Here is a 12914-nt window from a genome sequence, read left to right as displayed (position 1 = left end):
CAGAGACACAAAAACACTCCAGAGTTCAAACTTAGACTGAACAAACCTTTATTCTTGTGGAATTCTGATAAAATCAAACTATAATTTTAAACATTGATCCGTTGTTACTGTCATTCTCAGCATCAACATGGTCGTTATTATGAATTATCTGACACCAGTAAGATAATAAATAGCATTAAAACCTGCACAGCCTGTAATCGGTGCTGGAATGTAACTCATTACATTTACTCAAGTACTGTACTCAAGCAAAATATTATGGTAGTTGTACTTAAGTTGAATATTTCCATTTCAAATCACTCTATACTTATAATACACTACATTTAACTCACAGCTTTAGCTATTTAACCCGTTGAGATTTAACATGGAATAAAAATGTTTAAATGTATAATTATTGAAGATTCTTACCTGAATCCAGTTTTAAACACCTGAAAAAAATATATTTTTTATTTGGAATTTCATTCTGTGTTATGTTTATTGAGAATTTTTATTTTATTTCAATTTGTTGACTTGTATTTAGTTTCTTTTTTTTTTAAACGTTTCATCTTGCCATATATATTGTTGTGGATAGATTGATTTGATAAACTCTTTAACTATTAAACTCTGTAACTTTTAGTTCCTTTGAGTGAAGTTGTCCACGTCAGCAGTGTTTGCATTACTGCTGGTAATCATGTTTATAGGTCTATAATGATTGCTATTCTTGTCTGATTTGTATACTCATCATAATCTTTGTATTTTTTTCTATATATTATCTTGTATTAAAATTACTCAAAGAAAAGCAGGTTTTAAATATTTTTTATTTCTCACGAAGGAATCATTCGTTAATTTCCTCAATAAATTAGTAGATAACAGCATATTCTGTTGTTAAAATGAGCCCTATGCTGACAACAGTAAAATACTGCTGACATGAAGCAGCTCCTTCGTCTTGAGGTATGTGTCTTTGGTAATATTTCTTGATATTAACATCAGTGTAAGAAAATAAGCTCAACTCTGCATTTTCATTGACAAATCCAGCGAACACCTCAGATATTATGAGCCGACTGATATGAAGTGATAATCAAGCCAGTTAAAGAATTAAAATTAAAACTTGGCTTTGTTGAGAGAGTTTTGCCCATATTAAGTTGATGTTATGAGATAAAAAAGTCAAAAATTATGAGATAAAACGTTGAAATAAAAGGAACCTTAATTTCGACTTTTTATGTCATAATTTTGACTTTTTATCTAATAATTATGATATTTAATACCATAATTATTACTTTTTATCTCACATTTTAGAGTTTGTATATCATAAATATGATATTCTATCTCATAATAATGACATTTTATCTCATAATGATTATGATATATATTGTGATATGATATATACTCTTTATTCTGTCTTCTATATCTTTGTATCTGTCTCTGAGCTGCTGTGACAACTAAATTCCCCCACTGCGGGATAAATAAAGTCTAAACTTATCTTTTTTTTAAATCACATGAATACTTTTATTGTTCTTTACAGAACCTGTAGAGCTGTATGTGTGTATGTCCATAATTATATTATAATATATTCTGTTGTTAATATGCTGACAACAGTAAAATGCTGCTCATATGAAGCAGCTCCTTTGTCTGGTGAAACCTTGAAAATTGATAATCTGTCACCAACAGAAAAAACCTCACCATTTTTCTGCGCAGATCGTTCATGGGGAATGAAAAGCAGGAGGCCATCCAAGTTCTCAGTTTAACATAGTTTTATTACAATACGTCAAAAAATGTGCACTTTACAGAGAATCTCCGGGTTCAAAAACTCATGTCCCTGAATACAAACAGACGAGTTTCAGTTTGTGAAGTCTGAACCACGACTCTCTCCCTGGAACCCATTAAAATACTAACATTTGTTTACAAAACATGCTGGTCGATTTCCTCCAGGAAGTCCCGCCCTCTTGATCGCTGATTCGCCAGTTTTAATTAATACAACGGTACGTCATGCCACCTGGTTGCTTGCTGCCCCGGACAAGGCCATCCTGACCTGGCCTATTCTCCAGAACATTCAACAAAAACATTATGTCTTGTTATGTATAACAAAGATATTATGTCCTACAGAGCCAAAGGATTTTCACTGTCTCACATAGATTCTAAAAGTCTAAAAAATATGAAGCAGACAATGAAATATATGTAAACAAAGTTTCTAAACCAACATTAACACACAAACATAATAATTGTATCAAAATCATATTGCCTGATTTAATATAAATGCACAGAGATATTTATTACTGTTAAAATAATTGATTATTTTCTATATTGGTATGTGATTTTATGCTTTATTTCTCTGTTCTCTGTCTCTGTTCTCTGTTCTGACGCAGGTCACTATCAAAGGTCAAACCTTGACTGTAATAAATATCTCTATGCATTTATATTAAGTCAGACAATATGATTTGATACATTGATTGTGTTTGTGTGTTAATGTGATGTAGAAAACTATGATTACTTTAATTACATATTTTCCATTTGCTTAAACTGATTAAGATTCTATAACTCACAAAGAATGACATCCAGATATATTGATGCATAGTTTTTACTGTGTGTGTATGTGCATTTGTGAGTGTGTATGTGTGTATGTGTGTCTGAAGGCCAAATGAAAATCCCGTGTGAAAATGTCTGTAAGTCATAACAAGGAAAAATGTTTGTGCTAACAAGTTTGTTAGTAGATCAGGGCAAGGCCTGGTTTCGGCAGCAAGCAACCAGGTGGCATGACGTGCCGTTGTATGCATTAAAACTGGCGAATCAGCGATCAAGAAGGCGGGACTTCCTGGAAGAAATCAACCAGCATGTTTTGTAAACAATTGTAAGGTTATTTTAATGGGTTCCAGGGAGGGAGTCGTGGTTCAGACTTCACGAACTGAAACACGTCTGTTTGTATTCAGGGACACGAGTTAAGGTTGAACCCGGAGATCTCTGTAAAGTGCACATTTTTTGACGTATTGTAATAAAACTTTTGTTAAACTGAGAAACTTGGACGTTCTCCAGCTCTTCATTTCCCCATCAAAGAATGCACAGAAAAATGGTGAGGTTTTTTCTGTTGGTGACAGATTTTTTCTGTCGGTGACAGATTATCAATTTTCAAGGTTTCCTCATGCAATTTTTCTAACAAATGGTGACCCTGACGTGATGGGGAGTGGAAGCTGGAGGACGTGAGTATTAAAATTAATTTTTTATATATGCTTGATCTGAAATTTAACCTGTAATTCTCTTTGGAAATAGATAACAGCCTGAATTATTGCTGATACCACTGACATCCAGACTTTGTTGACAACAGCAGGGTACCCTAAAAAAGGAAGGTGAGCACAAACCTTTTTAATAAAATCTGTGCAAATTGGCCTAATTGCAAAATTGAGTTGTTGTCAATAGAAAACAGATGTCATAGTTAGAAATACAATACGTCAAGAAGATTTATTGACTTATAAAAAAATCAAAATAATAAAAAAATAAATAAAACAAATAAAAACATTTATTTTAATTAAAAAATTTAAATAAAATAAAATAAAAATAGAAGAAAGAGGGGACATACGACTGTCCAGCTCGAAGACAGGGGATAACGGTCCCGCTGTAAGGCCTATTGATGTAAAGGAAGACTGGACATGTCTTGCCGAAAACAGGAATCCGACGTTTGGAGTTCGCTGTATAAATTGCAGAAAAGGTGGATTACGTGATTTTAATCCAGCCTGAAGACAGAGAATAAGGTTCTCTGTGTTGATTAAAGGGGGATTTTCTTTTTAGAAAATCCGGCCAAAAATCAGGAGGCAAAGTGTCTCGCTGTATTTCTCCAATCAAATATTCCAATCAAAATGTTTTAATTAAGACTGTTCTAATCAAGAAGTTTTAATAACATGTGTGTTTATATAATAATCAATCAGAGTGATTAATGAAGGGTTGAAATGTATGGGCTGGGTCTTTTCTCATAGATTGAATTTAAAGATTACACGTCTTGTGTGTCTACTCTGAGAATTGTCTGTTGGTATTGTGGGAGGTTTGTTTTAATAATTGATGACTCTGTCAAGATTGTATTTAAAACTGTGTGCGAACTGAGTTAACTCCAAGTGTCTGAGCGCAACATTTCTTTTAAATGTTGTAGAAGCTTCTCAGTCTGGTTCATAACACGGGGCAATGCGTCCAATACAATCTGTGACTCAGCAGCATGTGTGGCAAAGTAATTTATCTGAACATATATATCATAGAAAAAGGTTCTGCATCTCATTCAGTGGAGTAAAAATTTGGAATGGGATGTCTGAAGAATTAAAACAATGTTCAAACATTAAACACTTCAAAGTCAAATTTAAAGAGCATGTCTTTACACAATGTAGGGATGAAAACAGGTGTGTGAGATGAAAAGTAGGTGCTGCATGGGTGTGAGTGTGCTTGTGTGTGTGGGGGATGGTAGCAGGTGGTGTAGGTTAATAATGGTGATAATACGTTTAAATACTACATTACTATGTTTTATACATATAAAAATATAGTTGGAAGTATCCACACACTGGTCAAGGCCAGTCACTACCCTGCTTGTACTCAAAATTTGGATATTTTTCTTTTAAAAAATATACTAAGTCTTACTTTAAATTCCTTTAGCTGGAGATACATCTTTAAATTTTAATGTTAGTACAAATTTTAATGCAGTACTTGTACATTTTTTATTTTTGTTTGTTTGTTCGTTTGGTTTCTCCATTTAAATAAGGGTATGAATAATCCTTATACCACTGCTAAAAGTTTAAAAGACTGTTTCTGTCTTGACCTTCCCCCAGAAGTTGTTTTGAGCATGTCTGTGTGAGTGAAACGTTTTTGAGCGTGTCTGAGTGTGTGATTTCTGTAATGAATGTTGAAAGAGGGTGATAAGTTTTCACTACATATTTAAAAAGTACTATTCCAGATCTGTAATAAGTACAAAATAATTGGGACACCTGCACAGTCTAATGAAATATTCATGTCCAGCAAAACAGCTTTGCCAGTTTCTATTTTGGTTAAAATTTTACCTGCTCAGTTTTTATTGTATTTTATTTTTACAAAGTCAAAGGTGATTAATTGACTTGTTCTGTAGTCACTTTGTTTTACTTAATATATTTGATAAATGTATTCAATATAAATGTGTCCTTGATTTTGAGGCAGTTGTTTAAGTAACTTTAAATATAAAAATGTTTGAGAAGTATTCTACTTATTTTGATCATATTAAATATAATCTTTATGTGTATGTAATTCTAAATCAAGAGAATTTTGTCTGTTTCTAATTGACAGGCACTTCCTTGCGTGCAATCTGTTGCCTCATTTTTTATTGAGTAGCTATTGTTTTTTGTTTTTACAGTGTACAGATATATAAAGTGTTCTTACATTTTTGAGTAAAATGATGTTCTTGTTTATGAAAAAACAAATAGACTTTACTTAATTTGGTTAAATAAATATAATTTAAAACTTGGATGGAATTAAGTAAATGTTACTTAATATCTTCAGAACTGTTATGTTTTATGGAATGAAAAATTTACTTGATACTTGCAAGTGAGTGTTACTTGATATTGCAGCATTACATTTTACTGAAATCATTTGTGTGCAAATACTGACAATATATTTTTTAAGTAAATCTTTTGAGTTATTTTCAGTGTGGAAAGAAAAAGAGAAGCAGGCAGAGAGACAGAGGCTCCAAGGTTGCCTGGTGTTGTTCTCTCCTTCAGGCCTGATTGTTTTGTTTATGGAGACATAACATTTTTCTTTTCAAATTAACAGTTACACTCACTTACCTATTCTGACTTTTATCTTTGGTTTATGTTTTTTTGTTTTCCTTTATGAGTTGTGTTTTGGGTGGAGGAGTTTTTTTCCTGCTCTGTGTGGAAGCGTAGTATAATTGTAATTTACTGGTGTGCAGAATGTTACTGTAATGTAAACAAATGTTCCCCTGTGAGGCCAAGTGGCGTTACCCCTTTGGGTTTCGTCTTATTTTTTGTTTTACTAGTGCTGTGGGGGCTCTGGTTAGAGCATTTGTCTCGGGAGCACATCATGGTCAAGGGGAAGTGGCCAGTTCTGGTTGCTTCACCTCGCCATGAGTTTCAGTGTTTAAATACCCACCGCTGGTCATCACATGAAGACTAGGGTTGAGATTAGCTAGTTAGTAATGGTCAGGTAGTCAGCTAGAGGGGAGCATTGTTTACTGTCTAGGCCATAGTGTTTGGCTGGTTGTGTATTGATTTTTTGCACACACCCAAGTATGACAAGTGTTGATGAGTTATTTTTTATATTTTTATTTTTTATTTCTCCTTTCAGTGGAGCTTATTGGCTTTCTGCACAAAAGAGCAGCTGTTAAAAATAGCATAACATTTTGGCCTTGACGTTGGTGACAAAATTATAAAAGACAGAGTGAAACTTGTCTTGAAGGCCAGTTAGAAAAAAAAAATTAAAAAATTAAAAAATAAAAGAGGGGGGATTTATCAGAAGTCCCGTCAGCATATTTAAATTTTGTCCATTCATTATATTGCAAATATATATTTATATAGCAAATTGCAGCCGTTTTACATGCAGTCTGTTTTTACCCCATTGGTCAAAGTTATTTGATAATAGATTTTTGAAAAGGCTAAAAGCATTTTTTTTTTTTTTTTGATGTTTGAACTCACAATCTGCCTGAATTTATATTCTTGCCCCAACATTTCTTGCAATTTATTCTCCGATACTGATTCAGTTATCAGTGTACTGAGATATTTTGCGTTACATTTTGGTTTCATTCCACTGAGTGTGCTTCACTATTCTACAGTAAATGTTTTAAAGGACCAGCCACTGTGGGTGAAAGGGGGGTGCCCCTGGATTTACCACAGTTGGATCATGTGTCCTTTTGCTGTACATTAACTGCACTGGAAGCCTCCTGTCCACACAGGTCCAGGAGACGTGACAGCTCCAGACAGAGAAAAGCTCGGGTAAGAGTGTAAGACTCTCTGAGTGTGTGTGGCTGAAGGTCATCAACAGGAAGTGGACAGAACCACGTTGGGCAAGTCCATATCAGTGCTTCCTGTTGTGTCACCTGGAGCCGAGGGGGAGAGTGGACGGTGGTAATATTACTATATTATGTACAGAAATTGACATATTGATGACACAAGCATAGTGGTGTTGTGTGTTGTGTGTATTTCTCATATCTGTTCTGTCTGTGTTTTGCATCTCCATGGTCATCGAAGGTAAAACCCTTTCCCCATATCAAATGACATTAATCCACTCTGAAATGCTTTGCTGCTCACTGATATTGCTACTATTCATAATTTTGTTTGAGTTGGCCTAATGAATGTTAGGCCAAAAGAGGGAATTGTTAAAATAATTGATTATTTTCTATATTGGTAAATGGTTTTATGCTTTATTTCTGCTTCTGTGGTTTGTCTCTGTTCTCTGTGAGTGACGCAGGTCACTATCAAAGGTCAAACCTTGACTGTAATAAATATCTCTATGCATTTATATTAAGTCAGACAATATGATTTGATACATTGATTGTGTTTGTGTGTTAATATTGATGTAGAAAACTATGATTACTTTAATTACATATTTTCCATTTGCTTAAACTGATTAAGATTCTATAACTCACAAAGAATGACATCCAGATATATTGATGCATAGTTTTTGCTTTGTGTGTATGTGCATTTGTGAGTGTGTATGTGTGTATGTGTGTCTGGAGAGGGGAGACCACAGAAGGCCGAATGAAAATCCCGTGAGAGAATGTCTGTAAGTCATAACAAGGAAAAATGTTTGTGCTAACAAGTTTGTTAGTAGGCCAAGGCAAGGCCTGGTTTCGGCAGTAAGCAACCAGGTGGCATGACGTGCCGTTGTATTAATTAAAACTGGCGAATCAGCGATCAAGAGGGCGGGACTTCCTGGAGGAAATCGACCAGCATGTTTTGTAAACAAATGTTAGTATTTTAATGGGTTCCAGGGAGGGAGTCGTGGTTCAGACTTCACGAACTGAAACACGTCTGTTTGTATTCAGGGACATGAGTTAAGGTTGAACCCAGAGATCTCTGTAAAGTGCACATTTTTTGACGTATTGTAATAAAACTTTTGTTAAACTGAGAAACTTGGACGTTCTCCAGCTCTTCATTTCCCCATCAAAGAATGCACAGAAAAATGGTGAGGTTTTTTCTGTTGGTGACAGATTTTTTCTGTCGGTGACAGATTATCAATTTTCAAGGTTTCCTCATGCAATTTTTCTAACAATATTCGGGTAAGTAAAGACAAGTTCAGTTTAAAACGATAATGAGAAAAAAATGTAGAAAAACTAGGACATCACAGCCAAAAGAACATATAATAGAAATAGTTTGCTCTGATTGGATGCACAGCGTTTCATGGCTCAGCCAATAGGAGTCAGCGGGGGGCGGGGCATGTAGTCCCAGTGGAGACCAGGAGCAGGAGCAGAACAGAGCAGAATGAAGGAGGAGAAGCAGCACATGGAGGTCCCCAGTAGACCAGCAGGCTCCAGTCTTCATCTTGAAGTGAGTCCAACTGATTTAATACTTTTTATTTTCTTTCAGCTCCAAAGTAGCAGATTGCATTCAGAGGAGGTTTTTAAAAAGTCAAGCAGCTGTGTGTCTTTGTTCCAGAGTGGAGGGAGTCATGATCAGGTTTCTTTGACTGGTCCGGTTCAGTGGGAGTAGATTGGGGGGGAAGGGGGTCAGGTCAGGCTGAAAGAGGCTAAGGAGACCCCACACCTCCCCCACCAGCTTCTGCCTCCATCTCCCCCACACTTCCATCCTCTGTGAGATAAATTCCTTTTTCCCACATGTTGAATAGTGCTTGTTATAAAAGATTCTCCATTGTCACCCCTCCCCCCACTGACCCCTGCCTCTTTCACCCCCACACCTCCCCCACCAGTTGTCAAAGATACCACCATAAACAATGTGCCCCCCTCCCCACACCAGCCCAGAAAAGCAGCCAGCCCAGACAGAGCCAGTCCAGGAATGTGTGAGGCCTGTGCTGTCCAAATGCAGAATACTGAATTTAGCTACTGAATTTCTTCAGTATTTGTCTATGTATGTATAATAATATTGATAATAATAATAACAACTTTATTTAAACTGCATCTTTCAACGTAGGGTTTATAAAGAGCTCTGGCAGACAAAGCAAAGAAAGAGCAGAAGGCAAATAACAACAAAAGGCAAAACATAAGAACAAGAACCAGACAGCATCAGGATAAAATTAATGCAATTATTCAAAGACAGAAAATTATAAAAAAGAGTTGATTAAAAAAGAAAACAACATAACATAAAAGCATGTGTTTGAAACGTGATTTGATGGAGGAAAGAATACAGACCTTTCTTGGGGGGTTTGTTTTTCTTCATTAAGGCTCATTTTGAATTCTGCTGCTCTTTGTTGTTGTTTTGAACATTAATGATGGTAACTGGTAGTTTTAAGCATTGTTAGAATAATCTGTTATTCTGTCTCTTATTCTGTCACTGTTGTCTGTCTCTGTGTGACAAACGTCACTATCTATGCATGCATAATTCACTATGTGTGTGTGTGTGTGTGTGTGTGTGTGTGTGTGTCCTCTCTGTGCATGCAATATGCTTTGATACAAGGATCATGTGCTAATATTGTTTTTAAACTGTGATTAAACTAAATACATTTACTGCATCTGCTTAAACTTCCTCTGTCCTACTTAGAGTAAGATTCCATAATCACAAAAATATATGTTTTTTGTTTTATATTTTACATGGATATTGCAAATTCTGTGTCACCAATAATATCTCTGCAAGTCATATCTAGGCAGGAGGTTGTGTGAAAGTTTTATTAATAGGTCAGGTCACGGACATGATGTTCTGAAGCAGAAAGATAACTGTCTTCTCTGCTTGGTGACATGACGTGTCCACGTAAGCAATAAACTGACAAATCAGCGGATCGAGGAGGCGACTTCTGGAGAGTTCTACCTACATTTTTTAGGATATAAAAAAGGTTAAAGGGAAAGTAGCTTGGTCCAGACCTCACGAACTGACCAGCCTAATGTGATGTCAGGGACGTGTAGATTGAACCCAGAGACTCTGTAACTGCACATTTCTTGACGTATTGTAATAAAATGAAGTAAAACTGAGGACTCGGGTGTCTCCTGCTCATCCTTCCCCATCAAACGATCGGCGCAGAGAAATAGGTGAGGATTTCGTGTTGGAGTCAGATAATTGAATTTTAAAGGTTTCCTCAATGCATTTCTCAACAGCACAATTACCTCATCAAAAGTTGTGTTTCATCTCCACAAGTGAGAAAGCGAAAAAATGATGGCCAATACTTATGGGTTATGTTGTACAGACGTGCTCTAAGTATTATTTTTGGTTTTAGATCGCTTACTCCACCATGGCATCTCACCACCCTGTCTCTCTTTCTGTCTGTCTGTTGAAACAGGAAGAAACAGAGGAACTCAGACGTCGCCACTGTTTTCTCTGTGACAAAACCTACAAAAACGCTGCATATTTAAAGGTACATTTCCGCATCCATACTGGAGAGAGACCTTACAGCTGTGACCAATGTGGCAACACTTTCCGTCAAATAAAGAACCTGAGAATGCATCAACGCATCCATACTGGAGAGAAACCTTACAGCTGTGACCAATGTGGCAACACTTTCAGTCAAATACGGAGCCTGAGAATGCACCAACGCATCCATACTGGAGAGAAACCTTACAGCTGTGACCAATGCAACAAGTCCTTTGCTCAAAAGAGTGCCTGGAGGACCCACACAAATGGTCATACTGGAGAGAAACCATACAGCTGTGACAAATGTAACAAGTCCTTTGCTGCACAGAGTTCCTTGAGCGTCCACAAGCATGTTCATACTGGAGAGAAACCATACAGCTGTGACCAATGTAACAAGTCCTTTGCTCAACAGAGTAATCTTGAAGTCCACCGACGCATTCACACTGGAGAGAAGCCGTACCCCTGTGACCAATGTGGGAAAACCTTTACTCAGAGTTCTCACCTTAAAACTCACCAACGGGTTCACACTGGAGAGAAACCCTAGTGGTGTGACTAAGGCAGGGAAACTTTCTCTGTGTGCTAGTTTTTTTTTAGAAAAATAAAAAGTTGTTAGAGCATTATTAGTAGCCTTTTTCTTTTTAATATCCACATCATAAGATTGTTTTAAGCCTTCAATAAAAATAGATTGCTCATTGTGCTGTCTGATTAAAGTTCGCCGCCTCATCACTGCAGTTGAACATTTGACATACTTTCATCACAGCACAATAACAACATTCTGATGTTTAGCAGATATATGGATTACCATTTTACCATCTTACTTTAGCATGTTAATATGTGCTAATTAGGGTTAAACACAGAATACAGCTGTGAGGAAAAGGAAGGTGAAAAATATGTAAGTAGAGAGAATATTTTTTACGCAGTGTTACGTCCTTGGGGTACGTTGTGTGTGTTTTGCTCTGTTTGTGCCTCAGGACCGCAGCATACGTCAATGGCTCCGTCAGAGGGAATCCCCGGTGGGTAACGCCTCCGCCAAATGCCGGCAGCAGGTCGCAGTGTTCCCCTGGCTCCGCCCTCTTCCGCTCTATTGGTCTGGCGTCCAATCACCTGCCGCACCTGCCTCCAGCTCAGCCTTAAGAGCAGTTCGCGCGGCTGTGGACGCCCCTTCTTTGTCTTTGTATGGCCTTGTGTTAAGTGTCTCTCGTTGTAAAAGGCATTTGAGAGCCAGTGTGTGTATAGAAATCGAGGCACTCGAATTGTTACTGTTTATTGGGCAATAGGTTTAGTTTTTCTTTTCCACATTTCTTCGCACCACACTTAGATTATTCCATTTGTTAGGCTCACTAGTTTATGGGTGGTTGCACTTATGTACTTTTGTTCGTGTAGAAATCAGCGTAGATAGCCAGAGTTCTTTTGTTTATTGTGTTTTTGAATAGTTTGTTTGTTTTATGAGTTGGCGCCACCCACCGCCCTTTGTTCATTGCCTCACTTAGTATCACTTTATTAGCCTGAAGAAGGTTCTCCTTTTGTTACTTTTTGTTAATTTTGCTGTTAATCAATAAATATCTGTATTTGCCTGAGTACACCGGCGTCGTGTTACATTCTCTTTACCCTAGACTCATACTGGTGTAACACGCAGCAACACAAAATACTACATATGAATATTGAACACTACTGACATTGAAACAACTCTGGAGTATGTCATTACAGGTGACTCGATCAGAGTTGGAAGAAAATGACCACTAGGTGTCTTCACTGTCTCACATTTGAGGAGGACTCAGAATAAATCCACATGTGGATGTAAGAGCTCCGTGGGGCTAAAACATGCATTATGCATACTTTCTAAATTTCAGAATTCTTTTTTTTTTTTTTTTTTCTTCATTTTATGAAGCCTTCTCATTGCCCTGCTGAGCTGTGAACAATAGAATAATCAGTGTTGGGGAGCAGTCAACTGTAATCAAACTACTAGTTTTTTTGTTTTATTTTTAATATTTGGACATCCCATGATGTGGTGTTTTTCTGACATTTCTGTACAAACTACACTCTAATATGTATCAAAAGACTATCATAAAGTAATTTAAGCATTTCTAGGCATAGACATATCACTTTTTTATCCAATTTTTGGACATCCAACAAAATTGTGTTTTTTTTTGACAAATGACATGATATGATATGATATGATATTATAAGCATTTTTAGGCATTTTAAAATTTGACAATTTTTGACAAAAAATGACATGTATGACTTTTTTTTGGGTCCAATTTTTCGAGATCCCATAATATGGTGTTTTTCTGTAATTTTTGGACAAACTATGTTCTAATTTGTATCAACAGACTATAATAAAGTTATTTTAAGCATTTTTAGGCATTTAAAAAAAACACAATTTTTGACAAAAAACTACGTACTATTAAAATTATTTTTTTTGTTTTGTTGGACATACAAGAATTTTGTTTGTATTTTATATAATTTTGGACG

The 12914-nt window shown here is 36.2% G+C and overlaps 1 protein-coding gene across 1 annotated transcript in view; it reads left to right on the top strand.

The window, feature by feature from the left end:
• The window catches only part of LOC131989470 (uncharacterized), a 299290-nt gene that overhangs the window by 171489 nt on the left and 114887 nt on the right, over window positions 1–12914 (top strand). The window contains exon 4 of the mRNA XM_059354702.1: window positions 10447–10985. Coding sequence (XP_059210685.1) covers window positions 10447–10985 — 539 coding nt within the window. The remainder of the gene's footprint in view (window positions 1–10446; window positions 10986–12914) is intronic.

Source organism: Centropristis striata, chromosome 17 (genome assembly GCF_030273125.1).
Source record: "Centropristis striata isolate RG_2023a ecotype Rhode Island chromosome 17, C.striata_1.0, whole genome shotgun sequence".
NCBI classification, from domain to species: domain Eukaryota; kingdom Metazoa; phylum Chordata; class Actinopteri; order Perciformes; family Serranidae; genus Centropristis; species Centropristis striata.
Note: the sequence above shows the minus strand (reverse complement) of the source record. Positions and strands in the feature narration are given on the sequence as shown.